Here is a 24,865-nt window from a genome sequence, read left to right as displayed (position 1 = left end):
GTTTTGATTGCTGTAGTTAGAATAGTTCATTTTCATAGCACTTGTCTTTTAAAATTTGGAGTATCACTGGCTGCTCTCACCTCTTCATATGGACTTTGGAATCATTTTGTTAAATTATTTTTTAAAACCTGTGGATTTGAGTTGGGATGACATTATTGATGATTAGCTGGGTGTGGATTTGAGTTGGGATGACATTATTGATGATTAGCTGGGTGTGGATTTGAGTTGGGATGACATTATTGATGATTAGCTGGGGGAGTTTTTGTCTTCACAGTGTTTTCTCCCCATGTATGAATGTTTCCTGTCTCTGTCTTTACTGAAGTCTTGTAAAGCTGTGAGTGGACTTATGTGCCTCCTGCTGCCGAGGCTTGGTCTGCTGCTCCTCCTACCGAGTGAGCGATGCTTCTGCTGGATTCCTGTGTACTCCCTCATTACCTGCCTTGCTGAGTGCTCAGTTGTTCTGCGGGATCCAGGGTTTGCGGGAGCTTTCCAGGTACACAGGCGCCAGGCCTGCTTCTCCACCCTGCGCTGGTCCTGCCTGCTGCTCTGGTGGGTGTCCCGGGTGAGTGCAGGCCGCCCTCTCATAGGCAGCCCTCATATGATGGCTCCCAGCACTTTCTGTCCCACCGTTAGGGGCCCTGGGACCTGTGCTTCCAGCGACCCAGATGGGTGAGGCTGTAACAGCCTGGGCCGGCTGCCTCTGCCCTTTGGTGACCGTGATGGGGAGGTGTCCACAAAGCACCCTATATGTTAGCTTATCCTCCTGCCAGGTCTGTAGTCTCTACCCGGTCACCCCTTCTTCCTGGGACCATGCCCCAGATCAGCTGCTACCCTCAAGCTCTACCATTAGGGGACCCAGGCCTGTTCAGGGAAAGTCACTGGGTGCCACCTTCTCCCCCATCATGACGCTCACTGCTTTCTCTTGATGGGTAAGGCTTCCCGAATGATGGGAACTAACAGTGGTGGTGAAGGCGAGGCAGACTTCATCAGGCATTTAGCATCCAAGGGGTGGCTCATGAGTGCAGATACAGTGCAGGGGCTGGAGAGGGGCTGGGCTGGGCTGACCTAGGAGGCTGAGGCTGATGGAGAGCGGGCAGGTAGGGTGGAGAGGCAGGAAGGTTGGTGGCAGCCACATGGCTGAGGGCCTAGAGCCTGGCCAGGGAGTCGTGGAGAGAGGCAGTGGGTGGGCTGGGGGTTCAGGCCTGCCTGGAGGGGAGGCAGCTGGTGCAGTGGCCCATACCCCATGGGGTGAAGGCCTGGGCAGGGCCCAGGGGCAGCTTCGAGGGTGACCTGGAGCTGCTCAGGAAGTGAGATGGCCCAGCCTGACCTGACCATTGGCTGGCAAGGAACGGGATGGAGAAGTTGTGTCCTGGGCCTTCAGCGAGTGTGACATTGTCATTGTTGGGATAGCTTTAAAGATCTGATTGCTTATGACATGCCTTGTAGCTCTACCAGCATCTTGGCATTTGGCAGGTCTAGTCCAGCTCGCTGTTTGCACGTCTTCTGTCTTATTCCTAGAAGAGAGAGTTCCCAGCCTTGCTTGATTTCCCCCCATTGATGGGAGGCTCATCACTTTATGGGAGACTCATTTTACTTAGGCCTTCTGAGGATAGTTTCATTCTGATAGATTTTTTTTTTTTTTTGGAGACTGAGTTTCCCTCTGTCGCCTGTGCTGGAGTGCAGTTGTGTGTTTCTCGGCTCACTGCAAGCTCCACCTCCCAGGTTCATGCCATTCTCCTGCCTCAGCATCCCAAGTAGCTGGGACTATAGGCGCCCGCCAGCACACCCGGCTAATTTTTTGTAGTTTTAGTAGAGACGGGGTTTCACCGTGTTAGCCAGGATGGTCTGAATCTCCTGACCTTGTAATCTGCCCAAAGTGCTGGGATTAAAGGCGTGAGCCACCGCACCCGGCCTCATTCTGACACATCTTTAGAGGCTTGGTGTGCATGTGTTTGGAGGGCTCTTGCAAGCCTTTTGTGAGTCCTCATGGTTCCTTCCTCCCTCTCGGGGTTCCTGGGCTCCCTGCGGCACGCTGGGTCTAACACAGAGACTTGCTCTTTCTCTCCTCCTGTAGTGCTTCACCGATATAGACACATTTTGGGATTGTGGCAGCCAGATATCGGGCCATACGGAGGACTGCTGAACGTGGTGGTAAGTCCTGCAGCCTCGCGACGGGGTCTGTGCACGGGCAGGAGTGGTGCCTTACGTGGGGGAATTTGAGGGCCTCTTCTACCTGGGTACAAGCTGGCCCAGATGTGCGTTTGAGGTAATTACCAAAAAATTCTTGCTCTGTCACTTTTCAGGAGCCAATTTTATTTTCCAAATGAGCAAAGGTTTGCTTAGAGCCACACTTTGGCCTTGTGGCCCGTGCTTGGACTCTCTGGTCTGAGGGGGTGGCTTGTGAGGGCCTTTGCTTCCTGGACGCCGAGGCCCATCGCGCACACGTTGGCGGGGTCTGGAGCCCGCCCTCAGCCAGGTCCTTCTGTTCCTGGTCCTTGCCCCCCATGTTCCAGCCATGGTGCACTCTGACATCTGTTTCCTTGGGTTCTGCTGTGGACCCCCTCTGACCACCCTGCCTCCCGCCCCCTGTGCCCTCCTGCTGGAGCCTCTTGAACGGAAAGCCCTGCTCTGACTTTGTTGAGCTCTGGGCAGGTGGCTGGTCCCTGCTAGAAAGTGCTAGAACGTTGCAGGCGGAAGTCCAGGCTGGTGGCAGAGTCGTCTCCGTTTCCCTTCTCCCGGCAGCCTGCTTGCCGTTGGGGTCTGAGGACCCGTGAGGACATTTCTTTCCTGTTTGTTGGGTCTGCCATGGCAGTGCCTGTCTAGTCCTGGGTACTTGATCATGGCTGGAGATGGAAGTCTGGCTTTCTTTTTTATTAAATTCCTGTTTTTCAGTGAAGTTTTCCTTCTCTTTGTTAATCTTTTTGGGTACAGTAGTGAAAGTTTCTTTCAAGTCTAGCCCCCGCCTTTTCTCCTGATCTCCAGGCGTGTTGGATGCCCCCCACCCCTCACTGTGCGCCTGGGCACTTGCTGGGTGCCGTGGCCTGGTCTCCTCAAGAGGCCCTGGCCCCGGCCTGCAGGCAAAGTGGAGTCAGGGCACCTGCTCTGCGCAGGCCCGGGGTGTGCGCGCGTCTCAGGCTTGGGGAGGCGTCTCGTTCTCATTCCGGGTCGGCCCAGGGTATGTGCGTGTCTCAGGCTTGGGGAAGCGTCCCGTTCTCATTCCGGGTCGCTCTCCTTCCCAGGACACAACCCTCTGTAGGGCCCAGCTGGAGGCCGTCCGTGCACTCTATCCCCAGGCCCTGATTCCTCCTTTTCTCTTCCTGGCTTTGTGAGTCATGCTTCGCTTGGCCCCTTCGCGTCTCAGCAGCCACTCTGCTTCCCTCCTCCACCTCCCACCCCTCACTCAGGATTCCGCAGGTGCCTCGTGCAACTGCCTGTGTGCAGCATGGGGCTGTGTTCTCTGGTTGCCATCTTTGGCGTTTGGCCGCGGTAGTCCTGGCTCCTGTGTAGCCCTGGTCTCCGTGTGCGCCTCTCCAGCCTGCCGGTGCCAGACATGGGCCTTCCTCCCCAGCCAGTGGTCAGTGGCCTCAGGAAGGGGGGAGAAGGCCCTGCCCCTCGCCTCTCAGCCTGTCCCTTCTCTTCAGGGCCTTGGGTCCTCGTCACTGGGCTACCTTCATTGCTCTCTGATGTGTTCAGTCTTTTTTTCTTTTTCTTGTTTTCTTTCTCCTGGAATTAGGAGAGAGTGTTCAGTCTTTGTGGCTGGTCTCAGCAGGAGGGCAGGTTTGATATGAGCTCTGGGGCCAGGGCCAGGAGCAGATGTCTGCTTGTAGTTTTAGTTTCTGTGTTTCTCGGTCACCTGCCAATTTATGTTGAAAAGTAGCTGCTCATTCAACACAGTGAAGTTGTCTGACTTTTCTTGGTATTTGCAGGTGTCCCTGTGGAGTGAGGAGGTGATGCTCTGCCGGGTCTCCATGGTGCCAGTGTCTGCATGGTGTCTGCATGGCTTCCGGTCTGCCCTCCCACCCTCTTCCCCTCCCTCCCTCCCACCCTGCCTCCCGCCCTCCCCGCACCCTCCTGCTGGAGCCTCTTGAACTTTCCAGAAAGCCCCACCCTGACTTGGTTGAGCTCTGGGCAGGCAGCTGGCCCCTGAGGTGTCACTGTTGCCATCGTTCTTGCTGTGTTGAAAATCCGGTGCTGGTGTTCGCATTGTGATCCGCTCCCTTTTGTGGGACCAGGGGCTGAGCCCAGGGAGGGCGGGTGTGTCTGTCTCCCCGTGGCCTCTGCACAGGTTCTTCCAGGCCTGGCATGCATGGCCCCTGGGCAGATGGCTCCTCTGCGGCTCTGGGCTTTGTTCCTCAGGTGGGGTTCGGGGCAGGGATGGGCTCTGCCCCCAGGTGGGGTTCGGGGCAGGGATGGGCTCTGCCCCCAGGTGGGGTTTGGGGCAGGGATGGGCTCTGCCCCCAGTTGGGGTTTGGGGCAGGGATGGGCTCTGCCCCCAGGTGGGGTTTGGGGCAGGGATGGGCTCTGCCCCCAGGTGGGGTTTGGGGCAGGGATGGGCTCTGCCCCCAGGTGGGGTTTGGGGAAGGGATGGGCTCTGCCGGAGGTGGGGTTTGGGGCAGGGATGGGCTCTGCCCCCAGGTGGGGTTTTCATCTGCTGGGAGCCGCTGTGGAGAAACCCGCTCTGCGTTTGTTGTGTTGGGCGTCGCGTGGTCCAGCCTTGCTTTTAGGATGTTTCCTCTGAGAGACCAGCCCGGCAGCTCACAGGCTGGGCAGATTGCTTTCCTTTCTTTTAGTGGAGGAAGGGTGGTAATTGTTTTACTTACTGGCAGTGAGTAATAGAGTAAAAAAAAAACCCCAAAAAACAAAAAGCGGTGGATAATTGGGGAAAGTGGAGTCTGTGAGAGAACAGCACATGCTCACGCTTGACCCAGGCTCGTGAGCCCCAGAAATGATGGAATTTTCTCCTTGGTTGCTGGAGCTGGCAGTCTCATGGGTCCCAGCTCTCCCAGAAGGGGGTGACACTAGGCTGTCCTTCCTTATAAGCATGTGGCCGCTGTGGCCAGAGCGTGCTGGGGCCCACCCGCCTCTGCGTTTGCACAGTCAGCGCCCGGACACGCGAGATCGCACGGGCAGCGCACTCCTCGGCTCTTCCCGCTCCTGAGCGCCCCTCCCGGGGTCTTGGTGTCTCTCTCCTCCCCTGCACTTCGGTTTTGAAGCAAATCCCAGGCCCGTGGCATTTCAGCTGTCCGTCCCTCCGGGCAGCGCCCTAAGAAAGGGGGTGTTTCCTGCATCTCCGTGTCACTGCCACACCTGACAAAAGTGGCACACGCTCCTTCCGTTGCCTGTTTCCCAGGCCATGGGACGCTTCCCTGATCATCTCAAAGCCGCCTTTGAATGGCAGTTTGTTCAGCTCAGGATGTGAATGAGGCCCTTGCACTGCTGTTGTTCACTCTTTCCTGTTGGGAGATGCACCCCCTTTCCCTCTGTCTGGTCGGCACCTCACCCCGTCTCACTTTCTGGATTATTCTGCCTCCTCCTGGTGTCCACCTGCATCTCAGAGCTGGAAGATAGTGCTGGGATTCGAGGCATCTCGAGGGTGGGCATGCAGGTCCCATGTGCTGGTCTGGCAGGAGCTTCTCTGTGCGATTGCAGTGCGGGGAGCTGTGCGGGGCCGCCCTTGCTCCGGCCCGGGAGCCACTCGTGGACCTTTGTCCATCTCCTCCTGTAGGTGGACGGCCTGTTCATCATCGGGTGGATGTACCTGCCTCCCCATGACCCCCACGTCGATGACCCCATGAGATTCAAGCCTCTGTTCAGGATTCACCTGATGGAGAGGAAGGCTGCCACAGTGGAGTGCATGTACGGCCACAAAGGGCCCCACCACGGCCACATCCAGGTGTGTGCAGCGGCGGGGCTGGGTCCTCACTGTCCCAGGGCTGTCCTGTGTGGGCTCCAGCCAGGCCTGCCGTGCTATTCTCAGCTGCAGACCTGGGCTGTAGCAGATGGGCGGGTGGGAGGGAGGCTCTGCCCTGCCCTGCTGTGCATTGTTCACGCCTCTGTGGCGCAGTGGACTCTGCAGCGGTCACTTGCTGGACCCCTCTTGATTCTGCTCTCAGTTAGAGCCGCTGGTTCTTTGCAACTTCAGTTCCTCTGTCTTTTTTTCCTGTTTGCAAGAATATCAGTGTGGAATCAAGTGCGCTCTCTGTTCTCTGATCTGGTCTGGCAGTGGCCCCCACGGTGAGCACAGCGCGTCATCTGCCACACCTTGCGTGTGAGATGCAGCCCTTTTGCTGCTCTGTGTCACGCTGGGAAATGCAAACGCCCCTCTCTCAGATGTGCCACTGCCTCCTGCTCTTGGGGGAGTGTTGCTCAGGGAGACTCAGCTCCCTCCGCTGGCACCGCGTTGGTCGCATCTTGGGTGCCTGCAGTGGGGTTTGGTGGGTGTGGTGAGGGAGGGGTCGTGGCCACCTGCCTGGCGTAGGGGATCCTGTGATGGACTCTGTTCCTCACTCTCCTCTTTCCTTGTGTTGCAAACACTGAAGATTGTGAAGAAGGATGAGTTCTCCACCAAGTGCAACCAGACGGACCACCACAGGATGTCCGGCGGGAGGCAGGAGGTGAGCCCACCAGCCGGCCCTGTGTTCACATGGCGCGGACCTTTCCTTTCCCCACGGGGAAAGTACAGACCCATGCGGGAGAGAAGTCAGCAGCATGCGACCTGCATGGTGGCTATTTCACATGGTTCAGCCGGTATTGTCAGTGCAGACCGTGCATCCAGCACACTCGAGGAACAGCATCGTGCGGGCGGGCAGGTTGCCGGTCCCCTCCCCCTGCAGAACAAACGAACCACACAGGCCGTTTCTTCAGTTGGCTCTGCTTTGCCCCTCTGGCGGGCACATCCACTTGCTGAGGGGTTGCTGGGAGGCTGCTTTTCTAGGATGTGAGCTGCAGGGAGACCCGAGGGCTGCACCCAGAGTTCCTGTGTTTCCCACCCTTGAGCAGACCATGTGGAGGCTTCCGGATCGTGCCAGTGCAGCGGGGAAGCCTGTGTGTGATTGTTTGCCTGAGTATTTTAATATTGCCCTTGAGTTTTAGCTTTCAAGGATCTAAGTCTTACTGCCCTCTCAAAATACTCTTAAGAAGGAAGGTGTGGTGGCTCACACCTGTATTCCCAGCTCTTTGGGAGGCTGAGGCAAGAGGATCACTTAAAGTCAGGAGTTCAAAACCAGCCTGGGCAACATAGTGAGACCCTGTCTCTACAAAAACCAAAAATATTAGCTGGGTATGGTGGCATGCCAGCTACTCAGGAGGCTGAGGTGGGAGGATTGTCTGAGCCCAGGAGGTGGAGGCTGCAGTGAGCTATGATCGCACCACCGCACTCCCATGTGGGTGGCAGAGTGAGACCCTGCCTCAAAAGAAAAAACAAAAAATTAGCCAGGCATGCTACCATGCTACGGGGTTATGCCATGTTGCCCAGGCTGGTCACAAACTCCTGGGCTCAAGCCGTCTTCCCACCTTGACCTCCCAAAGTGCTGGGATTGCAGGTGTGAGCCATCGCGCGCAGCCAGGGTGTGCTTTTCTTAGCTAGTTTGAGTTGTGGTTTCCCCATCAGCTAGAGGACTGCAGAGAAGGTTGAGATGAACCAAATGTCCTGTTTCTCGGAATCCTTTGCAAGTAAGTGACGTTCCTGTTTTCTTGAATAGATGGCATGTGAAGATGATCAGTAACGGAAATGTTTTAATTATGCTGTTATTTTAGATTTGATTTTATATACAGAAACACAACGTATGTGTGTGATTGCTGTGGTTCAATTTTTTTTTTTTTTTTTTTGAGACGGAGTCTCGCTCTGTTGCCCAGGCTGGAGTGCAGTGATGTGATCTTGGCTCACTGCAACTTCCGCCTTCCCGGTTCAGGCAGTTCTACTGCCTCAGCCTCCTGAGGAGCTGGGCTTAGAGGCACCTGCCACAATGCCTGGCTAATTTTTGTATTTTTAGTAGAGATGGGGTTTCACCATGTTGGCCAGGCTGGTCTCGAACTCCTGACCTCAGGCGATCCACCCACCTCGGCCTCCCAAAGTGCCGGGATTACAGGTGTGAGCCACCGCTCCTGGCCTTATGGTTCACATTTAAGTGAAAAATGTCAACAGATTTTTCAAGAGTAGAAACTCCTCAGCTGTTGAGCCCTTAAAAAAGAAAACCATATTACATTTCTGGTACTATATACGTTGGGATTAGGAAAAGTTTCTGTAAGCCTACTTCTGTGTGTGGGCTCACTGATTTTGAACTGGAGTAGTGTTTTTCCTGATTGTAAATATAACAACATGTGCTCCTTGTGGAAATGAGAGAAACACCCAGGAGTGAGGGTGAGAGGGAAGGTATTGCTGGAATCTTGACGGGGGGAGTTTATGTTTCCCTTATTCTGAGTGAGGCCAGCCTAGTGTCTTGGGGTCAGGAGGTCTCTTTGGTTTTATGAACTGTTTCATGAACTGTCTGGTCATAGCCTGTGCCTCTCTTTCTGTTTGGTGTTGGCAGGTTTCAAGTGGGTTTGTAGGAGCTTGTTAACTATTAGGAAATCGAAGCCCTTCCAGATAGGAGTTGCCAGGTTTTTCTCTTATTCCTTTTTTTTGTCTTTGGATTTCTCTTATGGTGTGTTTTCCATCCACGGAATTTTTTATTTTTAATGTTAATTTTTAAGAGCGAGGGTGTCTCACTTTGTTGCCCAGGCAGGTCTCAAACTCCTGGGCTCGAGTGATCTTACCGCCTTGGCCTCCCAAAGTGCTGGGGCTACAGGCATGAGCCACCACGCCCAGCCGTATTTTTAATTTTTACATAAGCAGATGTATCCATCTTTCTTTAAAAGACTCTCAGTTTAGTGCCATCCTGAGATCTCTCCCCGAAGCACATATGTTTACAAATGAGCTCATGCTTTTATTTTTCTCTTGTGTCTGTGTCTGGTTCCGTTGGATCTATTCTGATGTGAAATGTAAGGCTTAGCCCCAGCCTTGGTTCTGTGCAGACCTGATCTGTTATCTCCACACTGGATGCGTGATAACGACACTTCCTACATCAATTTGTAGCACTGCTTTTGTCCTAGGTTACCCTGTATACTTGGTTCATTTCTGGACTTGATATTCTGATCCATATGTCTGTCTGCATGTCAGTACGACACTATTCTCATTCTTATAGTTTTTGTTTGTTTTTGAGATGTAGTCTCGCCCTGTCCCCCACACTGGAGTACAGTGGTATGATCTTGGCTCACTGCAACCTCCGCCTCCTGGGTTCAGGTGATTCTCCTGCCTCAGCCTCACTCCCAAGTAGCTGGTATTACAGGCACCCGCCACCACGCCTGCCTAATTTTTATATTTTTAGCGGAGACAGGGTTTCCCCATGTTGACCAGGTTGGTCTCGAACTCCTGACCTCAGGTGATCTGCCCACCTCGGCCTCCCAAAGTGCTGGGATTATAGGCCGAGCCACCGCGCCCGGCCGAATTCTTGTAGTTTTATCGCTATGTTTTATTTTATTTATGGCTTAGAGATAGGGTCTCACTGTGTTGCCCAGGCTGGGCTCAAGTGATCCTCCTACCTCAGCCTCCCAAAGTGTTGGGATTACAGCTGTGAGCCATTGCACTGGCCTATCACTGTATTTTAATTGCCTGTATTCCTCTTCTACTTTGGAATGTTCCGGGCTCATCTTGTTTATTTGCTGTGTGAACTCTAGAAGCAGCTATTTCCCAGAAACATCCTCTTGCTGTCTCTTCTTGCAATTGGAATAGCAGCACGCTTATGGTCAGTGTATGGGGTGCTGCCGTTTGTGTGATGTCCACACCCCCATCCGACATACTCCCTCGGCTCGTCCCGCTTCTGAGCTCCTCCTCCGGGACTTGACAGGGTGAGGGTGCCACTGTCCCAGGTAGGGCAGAGGCTGGGGCTGCTGACGGTGCTGCACCACCTATCCTCGAGTGAGAGCAGCCTCTCCTCTTCTGCAGGGGCTGCACTGGCTGCGCCCTCCTGTGGGGCTTGTCACCTGCTCCCATAGTCACTTCGTTCATCTTGAGGCCTGCAGTGTCCTCGCTGCTTTTCTCTCAGGACGTGTAGGGGTTCAGAGGGTGGGGCTGTCTGTGGATTCATGCATCAGCTGGGAGCTCCTCTCCACTAAAGGCCAGAGAGCAGGTAGGTCACCAGGAGAGCTGCGTTCCAGGAAGAGGACATCCCAGGAGGTCTGGACATGGTGACACATCCTGATAATTTTCACAACTGAGGTGAAAGATCAGGGACAGGAATTCGGTACTGCCCTGAGCTCTGCTGGCTGAGAACTTCTGGATCAGCACTGTATTAGTCCATTTTCACGCTGCTGATAAAGACATACCCAAGACTGGGTAATTTATAAGGGAAAGAGGTTGAATGGACTTACAGTTCGATGTGGCTGGGGAGGCCTCAAATCATGGTGGAAGGCGAAAGGCACATCTTACATGGCGGCAGGCAAAAAAAGAGAGAACTTGTGCAGGGGAACTCCCCTTTATAAAACCATTGCATCTTGTGAGACTTATTCACTATCATGAGAGCAGCCTGGAAAAGACCCCACCCCCATGATTCAGTTACCTCCCGGGGTCCCTCCCATGACATGGGAATTGGAAGAGCTACAGTTCAAGATGAGATTTGGGTGGGGACACAGCCAAACCACATCAAGCACGTTCCAAGGGGGTGGAGTCCTGTCTGCCCAGGGAGGTTGGAGGGGCCAGGCTGTGGACAGGGGAGGCTTCGAGGGCAATGCAGTCTCTTTGGCATCCCTGCATCTCTGTGTGGGTCACCCCTGCCCCAGGAGGCCATTCCTTGTACCCAGGCTGCGTCACTGGCATGATCTGATGATGTTCCCAGGGTTGTGGGTTCCCTCAGCCGTGGGTCCTTGTGAGAAATGGGACGCTCGGGCCCACCCAGACCTGGCCTTTTCTGTATGGGTGCCGGGCCAGGGCAAGCCACCATGTCCCTTCCCACCCTGTGAGTTTCAGGCCCGCCCCCGCCGCCCCAAGACTGAGGCTTTTGGAAATCTCAGACCTGTGAAAGGAGCAGAGAAGGGAGGATGGGCCATGCTCCTGTTTCAAGCAGGCAGCAGGCATCTTTGTCACCCTCAGCCCCCTCTGCCAGCGCTGCCATGAGGGTCGCGAGTACAATGTGTTTAGTGAGCAGGCCCTGGGTAAACGTGAAATTGATCATTGTCGTGCATGTCCTGGGCTCCCTGTTTTTTTTTTTTTCTTGTGGCTTGTATGTGTTGCTCTGATGAGTAATTTCATAATAAACATGCTTGGGACGGCCTTATTCTGGGTAACAGGGTCTGGTTGGTGGTCCCGTTGCTTGGACCTCTTTATGCAAAGTGAGGTCATGGCTACACATGCTCATCTTCCTGATGGTGTCAAGTTGAAGTCGCAGTACTCACAGTGGTAACATTGAAATCTTTGTTCATTTCATTCAGTTACTTTTGTTTCTATCTGTTATTTAAAGCGCCTTTCCTCAAGTTCAGCCACTCAGGTTTTAATTTTGATGAGGTCCAATTTGTGAAACTTTTTGTTTTCTTTTATGGTTATTTTCTGAATCCTAAAAAAGTCCTAAAAATTGAGTCCTAAAAAAACTCAGTTTGCAAAGATAGGCTCCATTTTTTTTTTTTTTTAATAGAAGTTTGGTAGCATCACATCAGGTTCTGCATTTGTGTGGAGGCCTGTGCCCCATCTTGAATGATCTTGTGTGTGGCATAAGGCGGGGTCGTGGTTCCTTCTTCTCCATATGAAAACCCAACTGATGGAGCACCTTGCTGAAAACCTTCCTTTCCTGAGGGGCAGGTGTGGGCACCTCCGCTGCAATCAGGCAGCTGGGTCCACATGAGGGTTTCTCAGCTCCTGGCTCTGTTGGTGCCCGTGTGAGGCCTGAGGCTTGCACGCCGTCTCATGATGGGAGCTTATACTGGGCAAGTCCTGAGAGCAGCCTGGTCCTCCCGTTTGCTCTTCGTTTTCCTGATGGCCTGTCTATCCCAGTTCTTTGCTTTTCCGTAGGAATTTCAGACTTGGCGAGTCCAGTCTGTGTAGTGCCTGGTGGGCTTGTGGTTGGCGTGAGGTCGGATCTGTAGATCAATCTGGAGAGAACTGCTCTTGGAACGAGGCCAAGATGGGTCCCAGACCCCACACGTGGCATCTCTGTGTACCCAGGCATTTTTACTTCCTTTCAGCGGTGTTTTGTGGTTTTCAGAATAGATCTTAAACGTATTTTGTAACATTTATTCCCAAGTCTTATGTTTTTTGAGGATTTTGTACATAGAATTTTTTTAAATTTTATTTTTATATTTTGTGCTGCTAGGACATAAAAATCCAGGTGGCTTCTGTGTTGACCATGTGGTCCTGCCAGGTGCTCAGTGCAGCTCCTGCAGTGATTTCTGTTTCTTGTCGGAGTTTGGAGCAGTGATGTATGAAAGCGATTGACCATCGTGTTTCCTCTTTTTTGTGAGTTGCTTATGCGTCCCTTTCAGAGTTAAGTCTAGATAATGACTGGAAACACTGTATTGAGCTGGGAACTTGGAAGTTTGGGTGAATTCTGTAAATTGTGTAGAATCAAACCATTAAGCACGAAATATCCTCAGCACCATGTGATGGCAGAATGCAGGGCGGACTGGTGGGGCTGCGGAGTTTTTGGGAACCCCCTTAACATACCTGCTTTTCCTTTGAAAAAGGAAAATCCACCCAGTCACTGGCCGAGGGCTCAGTGCATCGTCCTTGGCTGACTCGCACGGCTCAGGGTTGGTGGTGAGGGCTCCTGGAACACTCAGGCTCCCAGGAGCCAGAGAAGCAGGCTGAGGGGCTGTGCTGTGCAGGGCCAGAGTGTGTAGATGCTGTTCCTGCCCCACCGGTGGGCATGGAAGGGAGGCCCACCCTGAGTTCTGGTCATGGCTGTGGCCCCCGCCTCACCTGGGCTTCCTGCAGCCCCTGCTGCCTCCCACCCAGCAGACCAAGGGCCCGGAACCTTCACTTTTTGTTGGCAGGCACCTCTGACGTGGGGTCAAATCCGGCAGCTCCCCTTTCTCTTCCCAGCGCCGAGTCCATCCTCCCCCACCAGGAGGGCCCTGCAGGTGCCTGTGCACTGACAAAGAAGGACACACTGTCTCCTCTCGGCGGCACAGCCGGCAGCCTCTTCACAGCCTCCTGTCATATGGATATTCATGACCTGTGTTCTTTTGGAAGGAGTTTCGGACGTGGCTGAGGGAGGAATGGGGGCGCACGCTGGAGGACATTTTCCACGAGCACATGCAGGAGCTCATCCTGATGAAGTTCATCTACACCAGTCAGTACGAGTGAGTGCGGCTCCTGCTCGGTGCTGGGGCAGCCCTCTCCTGGTGTGTGCTGGGGACCAGCCCTGTCCCGGTGGGTGCTGGGGCATAGTCCTTTGTCTCAGTGGGTGCTGGGGTTCAGCCCTCTCTCCTGCTGGGGGCTGGGAGTGCAGCCCCTCTCTCTCTGGGTGCTTGGAGCATAGTTCTCTCTTTCTGTGGGTACTTGGAACACAGTCCCTCTCTCTGCGGGTGCTGGGAGTGCAGGCCTCCCTGTAGCTGCTGTGGCACAGCCCCAGACCCCATCCTTCACCCGGGTGTCTGTTTTTATCTGATTTCCTGTCACCCCTGCCAACACTGGCACTCTAGAGCTCAGCCCCGCTCAGCCCAGTGCGGGGATCCCCTCCATGGTGACTTGGGCTCCTTTCTCCTGGGTAATGGAGCAAACTGGCACTTCCTTTTCCCTCCCACCTAAAGCTCTGCCCTGGCGCTGATGCCCCCCTTAACCCCAGAAGTCCTGTTGGAAGCGTGCGTGCTGGTGCGTGGTGGGGGTGAGGGCTCCCCTGGGCGCATTGCTGCCCACAGGCCTGGTGGACACCTGGCCCTGGTTGAGCTGAGCTGCCCTCCCTACCCCGCCCTGCAAAGCTCATCCCTGGCACCTTGGGCGTTCTCAGTCCTGCCTGCCCCACGAGGTCTCCTGTACTGACCCGTCCGCTCCCCACAGCAACTGCCTGACCTACCGCCGCATCTACCTGCCGCCCAGCCACCCCGACGACCTCATCAAGCCTGGCCTCTTCAAAGGTACCTATGGCAGCCACGGCCTGGAGATCGTGATGCTCAGCTTCCACGGCCGGCGTGCCAGGGGCACCAAGATCACGGTGAGTGGCGGCTGCCCTGGTTGGTGGGGCTCTGGGAGCACCTGGCCCAACTGGGCTGTGGAGTCAGGGAACTTGGGCAGACACTGATCCCCAGCACCCTTGCTCCTCAGAGTGGGCTTGCACCTGCAGCCCCGGGAGCTTGGGAAAGCAGATTCTCGGGCCCCAGCCAGCCCCACTGAACCAGAATTGCATTTCCACGAGACCCTCAGGGAGTCTGTGTGCTTCCAAGGTGGCCTTTCCACAGCACCGCTCAGCCCTGGCCACCCTTGCAGCCCTGTGGGGTTTAGGAAGTCTGGACAGCAGACCCCACACAGAGGCTTCGATTTAATTGGGGACAGCCTGGGAAAGGGGCCCCTCCAGCAGCTGCATGGAGACCCTTGTGCTTGCAGACAGCTCCCACCCTGTCTGAGCTTCAGCAGCTCCTCTCCTTGGAGTGGCCTGAGGGTGGGCTGTGTGGTGAGCCCAGCAGTGAACAGGGGCTCATTGTCCCATGCCAGGGCTCCTGGCACATGCTGCCCGCCTGCCCTGAATGGTTATTGGGGATTCTGGCAGACAGCGCCTGAAGGGGCAAAGCCTATTCCCCGAGCCTCCAGGGATCAGGGCCACATCTGGCATAATGAGGCATTCCCTGGACCCCAGAGTTTTGGCTCCTGGACTCCTCACGGAGTTTTGGGGCTGACGCATCTTCCCAGGGCTCGGCTCCCGAGCTCTGCCTTTCAGGCAGACAGATGTGGGCTGCCCCCTTGGGCTGCTGCCCAGCTCTGGGATGTTCTTTGAACTTCTCTGGGCGCAGTTGAGCAGGTATGAGCCACCGTCCTCAGGGGCACTCATAGGTGTTGCTGGCCCTGCCACTTTCTAAGGGATTCTGAGACTTCTTCTTCTGTAAGGGACGTTGCTAAGTCAGTAGGAGGGCTGGTGCCAGCTCGCTCAGCCAGAGGTGGATCTGGGCTGGAGCCCACACAGTGGTACTGCAGCTGCTGCTGGCCTGAGCCCTGCTGACTGCTACCTGCTCCACAGGGCGACCCCAACATCCCTGCTGGGCAGCAGACAGTGGAGATTGACCTGAGGCATCGGATCCAGCTGCCCGACCTTGAGAACCAGCGCAACTTCAATGAGCTCTCCCGCATCGTCCTGGAGGTGCGCGAGAGGGTGCGCCAGGAGCAGCAGGAAGGCGGGCACGAGGCGGGCGAGGGTCGTGGCCGGCAGGGCCCCCGGGAGTCCCAGCCAAGCCCTGCCCAGCCCAGGGCAGAGGCGCCCAGCAAGGGCCCAGATGGGACACCTGGTGAGGATGGTGGCGAGCCTGGGGATGCCGTAGCTGTGGCCGAGCAGCCTGCCCAGTGTGGGCAGGGGCAGCCGTTCGTGCTGCCCGTGGGCGTGAGCTCCAGGAATGAGGACTACCCCCGAACCTGCAGGATGTGGTAAGGATGCGGCGGGTACTGGGGCCTGAAGGTGGGACAGCATGGGCTTCAGCGAGGGCCCCAGCCCCACACCTAGCACAGGCGGAGAGGGCCTGTGACCTCACAGAGGGCGGCAGCCGGTGCTTTGGGACAGGAGTGGGGCCTCTGACCCCTTGGGCCATGTTCCCCAGCACCTGAGCAAGCGGCCGCGCAGCTGGGTCCCGTCTTGGAGGTTCCTGCCCTTCCACCCCTTCTGGGGTACCTCAGAGCTGCAGGGGCGTGAGGCTTCCAGATGCCTCACATCCCTGCAATAGTGCCGCTCCCCCAGGGGCTTCTAAAGCTACTTGTTTGCAGTCAATCAAGTGAAATATCATGTAAACTGTCCAGCAGCTTTGAAAGTAGGGAATGAACAAGGCCCCTTCCCCACCCACCCTGTGGAAAGCCCGTCTGGTTTGGTGTCCTCCTGGTCAGCGTCTTGCCGGTCACCTTTGGCCATCTCCCGGTGCGTGGTTCAGATGTGGGTCCTGCTTTCCCGCCCCCTCCCTCCTCTGTGCCTGCCTGCCTCTGCTGTGCCGGGCCAGTGCCTTGGTGGCCAGTGGAGTGGACACCAGCTGCGACTGCGTGGGAGGGGCTGGCATTGCCGCTGCCACTGCAGGGCTTGGGCGGCTGACATGGGACGAGGCCTGCACAGCTGCCAGCTCCTGTCTCGCTGACTTTTTTTATACAGTTTTGTCTGGGCCACCGCCTTCAGTGCCACGGGCCCCTTGCTGTCCAGGCTGCTCCTCATAGATGAACAAGGCCCTGCCCCGTGTCGTTACCCTTTAGAGCTGTTTAAATTCAAATGTACTGAAACTGAACATGAAAAATCCAGGCCCTCAGCCGCCCAGGCCATGTTTCAAGTGCTACATGGCCACATGTGGCTGGTGGACAGTGCAGCTCTAGAACATTCCATCACCACAGAGGGTTCTGCTGGACAGTGGCCTTGGGGGCTGTTTTGAGGGTCCGCCTGTCAGTCTCCTGGCATCAAAGTCATTCTGCCATTGTCAAGTTACAGTTATTTTCCTTTTACCTCCAAGCCACTATGTGCGTATGCCGCTATGTGTCTGTATTTCCCGCTAAACTTCCTGTCACGGAGGGAAGGGTGCCACAGGCCCAACTCCCGGAGGGGGTTTGGATGTCTGGGTGGGGGGAAGGGTGCCACAGGCCCAGCTCCCGGAGGGGGTTTGGATGTCTGGGTGGGGGGAAGGGTGCCACAGGCCGAGCTCCCGGAGGGGGTTTGGATGTCTGGGTGGGGGGAAGGGTGCCACAGGCCCAGCTCCCGGAGGGGGTTTGGATGTCTGGGTGGGGGGAAGGGTGCCACAGGCCCAGCTCCCGGAGGGGGTTTGGATGTCTGGGTGGGGGGAAGGGTGCCACAGGCCCAGCTCCCGGAGGGGGTTTGGATGTCTGGGTGGGGGGAAGGGTGCCACAGTTCCAGCTCCCGGAGGGGGTTTGGATGTCTGGGCGGGGCTTTCTTCATGTTCCATGTATGATAACGGTGACTGGGGGGTTTACAGAGAGAGGCATACAAATAGTGTTGGAGTGTTGTTTTCGCTAATATAAATGTTTGAATAGCTAAAAAAGGAAAAAGCTCTGTTACCCTTCAAACATCTCAGAACTCCTAATACCTCACAGTGGGCTCAGAGCCAGTTTGCGAGTCACAGCACGTGCTGCAGCCACTGGCCAGGAAGACCTGTCCAGCCCCCGTCCCCAGCTAACCTGCAGGACAGTCCCTGCCGTGCTGAATATGGGGGCTCCCAGGCCCTTCCCTGTCTAGTTGATGGATCTGCAGGGCCTGGCCACGGCACCTGTACAGGGAATGCCTGTTGCTTTTTTTCTGACCACAGTGCCGATGGCTGCACCTGCCTCTGGGCCCTGGAACTTCTCCCCGAGCTTGAGAAGCCCTCTGAGGCCAGGCCCTGGTCCACGGGGCTGTTCTTTCCCCCGGCCTTTGGAGCCTCAGTGGGTGATTCCAGGCCAGCCCCTTGCTTCTCGTCATCTGTTGGAAGAATTTAGCTGCTTGCAAGACAGACATAAGTGTCTTCCTGTCTGATGTTGACCTCAAAGCCATAAATGGGTGTTTGCGACTTCTGAGTTAATGTCAGCTGCAGGCTGCCTGTATTAGAGCTAATTGTATGGGGACATAACTCCCAGACATTAAGATTTTTTTTCACATTGGGCCTCCTTTATGAAATGTGTGTTTTGGAACAGAGCTCTTTGGGCCTGCAGAGACCTCGTTTTAGTTCAGTGTTTCGGCAGTGTGCAGTCAGTGGGTGAATCCCTCACGGGTGCTGCGAGTCAGCGCCCATCCCCCGAGCAGCCCCGAGCTCTGGCCTCTGCGTCCATCATCAGGTGGGCTCGGCCTGCGCCCTTAGCTACCCCTTCAGAGACAGGCTCAGCCCACACCCCCAGCTGCCCCTGCAGAGACAGGCTGGCTCTGGGAGTCAGCTTCTGGCTGATGAACAGTGGATGTGGCTCTTGCGGCACAGAGGGGGGTCGCAGAATGCTGTACGTGGCGTGCATTTGACTCAGCCCTCCCCCAGCTCACAGTTTCCCTCTTGTTTCTGCTCAGTTTTTATGGCACAGGCCTCATCGCGGGCCACGGCTTCACCAGCCCTGAACGCACCCCCGGGGTCTTCATCCTCTTCGATGAGGACCGCTTCGGGTTCGTCTGGCTGGAGCTGAAATCCTTCAGCCTGTACAGCCGGGTCCAGGCCACCTTCCGGAACGCAGATGCGCCTTCCCCACAGGCCTTCGATGAGATGCTCAAGAACATTCAGTCCCTCACCTCCTGACCGGCCACATCCTTGCTGCCACATCCCGGGTGGCTCTGGGGCTCCGAACTCTGACCTGTGAATAGAAGCAGCATGCACTTTGGAAATCCAGCCTTTTGACCAGAACGCACACCTCGTCGGGGGGCCCAGCCCAGCCACCCCCCAGCACTTTATGTAGAGAGTGTGACATAGACCTGCATATTTGTCAGTGCCATGATGGAAGAAGCTGAGCATGTCTTACCAAAAACAGAGAGAACGAGCCTGAATACAGCAGATGTAGGGGACAGCCGTGGGACCGCGTGAGAATTGAAGCGGTGGGGTTGCCGCACCCTGGGCTGGCTGGCGGTTTTCTCGGGAAGCAGGACCCTCCTGACTGGTGCTCTTCCTGTGAGCGGATAGAGTGATAGACTGGGTCGTGTGTGAGACGCATGTGCTCCACCCCACTCCTTTTGGGGGAAGCCAGGCAACAGTAGCCTCTGGGAGGGGGTCAGGAAGAGGCGAACAGCTCAGGCAGCGCAGGTGTGATGGGCACAGTATGCAGAGCAAGCTCGGGAAGTTGGTAGGATCTCAGGCTTGGGGCCGGGACTCTGGAGTGAATCCCCATTTCTCTACCAGCTTGCTTGGAGTTTGGACAGAAGCATTTCACCTCTGATCTCAGCTTCCCCACCTGTGGAGTGGGTTTAGTCACCTGAGTCACTAGGGAATGTCACCTGAATGCACAGCCCAGCCCATGCACCTGCCCCAGCCCCTCCAGCTTTGGAGCCAAGGCCATCGTTCCAGCCACTTGACTGTCCTCGACGGCCTGTTCCAGACAGGGCGTTTGTTTTGTCCATGCCTTCCTCCCTGCACGCACGCGGCGTCAAAACCAAGCTGCTGGCCACTGTCTCCAGAACGCAAGGCTCCAGGCCCGTGTGTCTGAAGCAGTGAGTGGTCCACACAGGTGCCAGGAGTGCCCATATGAGATGACGAGGAAACCTCTTTGCAGGTGAGGGGACAGCTTTCTAGAAAAGCCACACCTGCATCTGGGGACACACTTTGGAAAGCGGGACCCTCCAGCCTGGAGACCCCGTGGACTGATGCCTCCACTGCTGTGTGCCCCATGTTGTGTTAACACCTGCGTGTGGGGACCCCATCTGAGGTCTTGGCTGAGGTTGGCATCTCCTGAAGAACAGAGAGCACGGTGTCCAAAGCTGGCCCTTCCCCTAGCCCACAGCCAGCTCCGTGCCCGAGTGGGCGTCCCCAGCGAGCCTTCCCTCTCTGCTGCTTGTCCTTGTGTCTGGGCTGCTCCAAGTCCTTGTGCTGGGCACCCTGGACACGTCCTGCTGGTGAGGGACCTCGGGAAGGTGACAGTCTGTGTGCCTTGGTGTGGAGACCAACCTGAGGATGTCCTGGGAAATGTTTTCCTGATGAATTTCTCCTTGACTGGCCTTTAAAAAACATAAGAATTCCCATTGCCCAGTCTCAGTGCATTTGGCAGATGCTTACTTTGCTTCCCAGAGTCAGAGGATTGGCAAAGGTTCCTAAATGGTAATCTGGCCGGCCTGGGAGAAAGACTCACGAGAAAAGCCAGTGGAGAAAGCGCCCTTCCAGGGCGGCAGCAGCGGGAGCCACGCAGACCCCGAGGCGCGCCTGCTGGCTCTTGTGTGTGGCCCCAGTTTCTAGCGGCTTTTGCAGCATTAGCCTACAAGCTTTGTCACTCCCTGCCCTCTGTGGTGGTCACTGTTTTTCTCTCGTGCCAAATGAGGCAGTCTCTGAGTGACGGTGACTGTGGCCTTGAAGCCTGGAGGACCATTGGGCATGTAGACTGGAACCTTGAAGATTCACCATTGTTTAAATAAAATCAAGCAAATGCTTTTTTACCAAGAGCCCGAGCCTCGCTTTAAGGGACGCAGTCCTAGAGGCGTGCCCTTTGGGGCTTGAAGAGCACACTGTGGGACGCACGTGCTTCTGATTAAAGGAATCTCAGATCTCAATCACGCTTCCAGTGTTTGGGTATAGAAATGGCTTCCACCCATCATGTCTCAGCCATGGGCTGTTGGTCAGTTCATGTGGCTCCCTGGTTCTGGTGTGTATGTTGGGGGGGTCTCTCCACGGTGGTGACCTGCAGTGATGCCAGGCAGGGCCAGAGCCACACAGCCAGGAAAGGGAGGCCTTTTTGGCCGCACAGCCAGTCCCTTCAGTCATGACTACAGGTCTTGTTTTTTCCGCTCCGATGTGTCCTTAGCCAGTTCTTGGCTCCGGTTCTGTAGGGACAGGCACTGAATCTGCGCGCCTCAAAACAGCAGCTTCCCTTCTGGGGGAGGGTATCCACCCTCTCAGGGGAGCCTGCAGGTGGTCCATTTCCTGCAGGTGAGAACTCGGAAGGGCTGATGTCGTCATCAGAGGCCTAAGGGCAGCTGAGAGTTGGATAAAACCGGTTCCAAGGAGGAGGCTGAGTAACCCAGTTCAGGACAGCCAAGCGCATTAGGCTTGATTGGGGAAGGTGGCAGGTGGAGTTGGGAGGTTGGGACTCTCCATCTTTTGCACCACGGATGCCCTTCTGTCGCTGTCTCACTCTGGGGCAGGATCAAGTCTGCTCTCTGGAGTGGGGCTGCCTGCAGCGCAGCTCTGCACACCTGAACGTGTTCTTTGTCACTTGTTTGGAAATGATGTGATTGAAGATTTCAGAGAGGTCATTGGAAGCTTTTCTGTGCTGGCACTGAATGTTCATTTGCATGAGGAAGTTGCAAACGACTTCTGCAGGCTGAGATTCAAGGCAGGTGGTATTGGGGTCCCTCAGCCCACCTGGGCCGTGACCTCAAGTGTCCGCTGCTGAGTGTGAGTGGCTTTGCAGGCCTGGTGGTGGGAGAGCCTCAGGCTCCCTCCTTCTTCGTTCCTGACCATGCCCTGGGCCCCTTCAGTCTGCCTGCGGCTCTGTGGCATCCCTGCCCTGACACTGGGCACCTGTGCCCCTAGCAAGCCCACCTGGCACACGAGGAGGGAGGGGTGGGTGGCCATGTCCTTCCTCTAGCCACATGCCCTGCTGGCCGCTCCATTCTGAGCTTTGTGCAGAACCGGGTCTGAGCTGGAGATTTTTCTCTGAGAACCTGCAGTTGTGCTGCAGCCGCACGCAAGGGCCCTTCAGCCGCTGGCTCTGGCTTCCCTGACTCCTCGGGGCTTGTTCACCCCCAGGCTTTCTCACCTGCACACAGTTAGGCCATTTTCAATGCTCGTGGGCAGTCACGGACAGCAGCAGAAACTCCTCAGCCCCTTTGTTACTTCAGAACGCCTGCCCACATGCATCTTCTGAGCTCTTGTTGTCCTCATGGCCGTGGGGTCTTGGGTGGGAACAGGAGATGCTGAGCTGTGGTCCACCGTCCAAGGCGCTGCAGAAAGCAGCTAGGCTCTTTTAGGATGTTTCTATTCTGGTTGCTGCCTTCGTGGTGTAACTTTTAAGAACACTTAAGGGAATGTGCTCATAGAACCATCACCTGTCCTGAGAATAAAACTCCTGGAATCATGATCAAGTCCAGTGTTAACGTGGCCCAACCTGTCTGTACTTCTGGGGAGAGACCAGGAACATCACTGGACTCCTCATCCCCGTAATTATTTAGAGAAGAAGCAAGCAGCAGATAGTCTCCATGCGGCTGGTACTTTTTTTGTTGTTTTTTGAGACAGGGTCTTGCTCTGTCACCTGGGCTGGAGTGCAGAGGGGCGATCATGGCTCACTGAGGCCTCAACCTACTAGGCTCAAGCTGTCTGCCCGCCTTAGCCTCCCAAGTAGCTGGGACCACAGGCACCCACCACCACCACGCCTGGCTAACTTGTTTTTGTAGAGATGGAGTTTTGCCATGTTGCTCAGGTTGGTCTCGAACTCCCGATCTCAGGTGATCCACCCGCCTCGGCCTCCCAAAGTGCTGGGATTACAGGCGTAAGCCTCTGCGCCCAGCCTTGGGGCCTGTCTTTGAATGGGAATGAGACTGTGCAAACCGTGGACTACCCTGTGTCACCCACAGCTCAGTGGCCTGCCGGCCCTCAGGGGCTGCTGGCCGGGAGACCAGCCAGAGCACGAGGGGGGTCAGGGCTGTGTGGGTTTTGGCCTGATTCTGCATTTGGTTGTTCCTGGGGGCCATGTAGCCTGCCTGCATTAGGAAAGTGCTGTGCCATCTGATCATGAGCCCCTCTGCGCCCGCTGGTAAGGTGACCTTGCAGCAGGAGCTGTGCCCTGCCCGGGTAGGCACCCACTGGGTAGGACCGGAGCAATCCTGGCAGCCGCCACCTGCAACCGTGCACTTGTTTCTCCTCACAGTTTCAAGTAAATCCGTTTTTGAAGGCTTGTTGTGTGTTTTGTGATTTCTTTGGGAATATGAGTCGGACGGAGGCGAGAGCCTTAAGCCTTGCAAGCTGTCGGCCTGGGAACCCAGACTTCCCAGCTTCTTGACGAAGTGTCAGATTTCCCGCATTGACAGAAGGGAGCATTGAAGGGATGCCTTGGAGCCCAGACAGTGGTTGTCCCTGTGTCCCTCCCTTTGACCTGGCATCAGAGGTGTCTCCAGTCCCTACCCAGGGACCCAGAGGAGTTCAGGCCCCAGTAGATTTTCTTAGATTTAAGCCAAAGTGAGTTGCATTATCTGCAACGAGGACAGATATGGGAGAGAATGTGCTGAGAGCCAGGCAGACGAACTAAGGATCTCATTGATCTTTCTTTTCTGTTTACTAAACTAATATGTTCTTGTAAACAGTTCTTCAGCATAGACAGTGAAAGTACCCCCCGTTCTCATCCCAGCCTCCCCGTGAATCACTGCTGCTAATTAATGCTGTTAGCTTGGAATTGTAGAAACAGGATGTTTTCCATGGTAATGCACTCAAAGTACACCCTCGATTGGCAGAAATTGGCAAGTGTGATTTTCCAAGTGTTGGCAGTGATGCAGGGGAACAGGAACGCAGGTGGGGCAGCTGTTTTGGGGACAGCTGGTAGTAGCTCATGGCACTAAGGACACGGGCCCAGGGACTGGCATCTGCGTCCTGAGGTGTCCACCCTAGGGCAACGCGAGAGACTGGGTATGGGCCACGCAGGGATGTTCATTGCTACACTGTGACAATTGTCACAGGCCGGAAGGAGGCGGGTGGACTACGGTGGAGCCACCCATGCTGTTACCTGGCAGACGGGCACACAGCCTTGTTCCATTGCAAAACAAGTGAGAGATGGTATTGGTGTAACATGTAAAAATGCAAATACTTAATTTTTATCAATTCATGTGTGGGGAAAAGCTGAAGATACGCGTGGGAATGGTGTGGTCACTTCTAGGGGTGTCGGAGGGTAGAACTTCAGCTCTGTTTTGCTTTAAAAAGAGTAAGGGTTGCATGGCAGAACTAGCGTCTGTTCACCTGTTGATCCTGATACCGTGGATTACGAGACCCCCCCTCTTTTCTGTGTGGTTCAGAAACAAGCCCCTCAGACAGGACACAGTGCCCAGAGGCAGTGACCTGCAGGCCCACCCACTGCCATCTCCAGTGGTCTCAGGGTTGCCGCATAGCCTGCCAGCTGCGGCTGCTTCCTGGGTGCCCTCCAGGGAGAGCAGGGGATCGTGGGTCCCCGGCGGTGGGTGTTTCTTTCTCCGGGGAGAGCAGGGGATCGTAGGTCCCCGGTGGTGGGTGTTTCCTTCTCTAAGGTTTGCTGCTATTTCCAGGCCTTTCTGTGGGGCGTGGGGCCTGGGTCCTGTCCCGGGGCCAAGCCACGGGGTCATCCTCAGCTGCACTGGGCGTGCCAACCACAAAGGAGTCACTCGCTACAAGCAGCACCATGCAGCCTCCTGTCTGGATGAGGCCCTGCACCCCACAGACTGGAGACGCACCCCGATTTCCCAGGTCACGGGGGGAAGTGTGGATCTGATAAGGGACGAGATGTGGCGTCTTTCATACGTTTCTCTTACATATTTTATTTTAAAATGAAAAAAAAACCAGGTCATGGGGAATGAGTAGAAGGCTGCTGCCTGCTGCAGTTCCCCTCTTGCTCCGAGAGCGGGGATGGCCCAGCTGGGGGGACCTGCCCTGGGCCTGGGTGCCGCAGCCTCACCTAGACACAAGGGCACAGGCTTTGCTCTCCAGGGATCTGTCCGACACCATCGTCCCCCCGGGGGCTCAGACCCTGCACTTTTCTGTCTGCTGCTGGGGTTGAGGGGACAGCAGATGGGCAGCGAGGGCTGGTGGCTGCCCAGGCTGGCCATGCCCAACACCAGCAGGTGAGGCGGAGGCCGAGAGGGTGTTGTGGCCAGGTCACCTGGGCCCATATGGAGTTCACTCCTCCCTCTGGGGGCCGCTTGGCTGTGCTGCCGGAGGCATGGCGCTTTCCCCACCCGATGGATGGCGGGGCTTCATCCTTCCTCCCCTTGCAGGAGGCTGGGTGCCCAGGGTCCTCCGTTTGTCCCCTCTCCTTAGGGGAGGTCCCTTTTTGCGGTGTGACCTCTAGTGGGCATTTAGGGTCACTGCAGAGGGCTTGCCC

General features: G+C 55.9%; 1 protein-coding gene across 5 annotated transcripts in view; it reads left to right on the top strand.

Annotated features, from left to right (window-relative positions):
• Positions 1 to 20,357, top strand: part of FBXO31 (F-box protein 31) — a 52,884-nt gene extending 32,527 nt beyond the window's left edge. For all 5 annotated transcript variants that reach the window (XM_034940862.3, XM_008974308.4, XM_003820838.5 and 2 more), the window contains 7 exons: positions 2,075 to 2,151; positions 5,726 to 5,893; positions 6,540 to 6,614; positions 13,217 to 13,326; positions 14,024 to 14,177; positions 15,195 to 15,595; positions 18,183 to 20,357. In XM_034940862.3, coding sequence (XP_034796753.1) covers positions 2,075 to 2,151; positions 5,726 to 5,893; positions 6,540 to 6,614; positions 13,217 to 13,326; positions 14,024 to 14,177; positions 15,195 to 15,595; positions 18,183 to 18,405 — 1,208 coding nt within the window. In that variant the 3' untranslated portion in view covers positions 18,406 to 20,357. The remainder of the gene's footprint in view (positions 1 to 2,074; positions 2,152 to 5,725; positions 5,894 to 6,539; positions 6,615 to 13,216; positions 13,327 to 14,023; positions 14,178 to 15,194; positions 15,596 to 18,182) is intronic.
• Positions 20,358 to 24,865: the final 4,508 nt, after the last annotated feature.

The sequence above is a fragment of the Pan paniscus genome, chromosome 18 (genome assembly GCF_029289425.2).
Source record: "Pan paniscus chromosome 18, NHGRI_mPanPan1-v2.0_pri, whole genome shotgun sequence".
Classification (NCBI taxonomy): Eukaryota; Metazoa; Chordata; class Mammalia; order Primates; family Hominidae; genus Pan; species Pan paniscus.
This window is presented reverse-complemented; position numbering and strand designations above follow the sequence as displayed.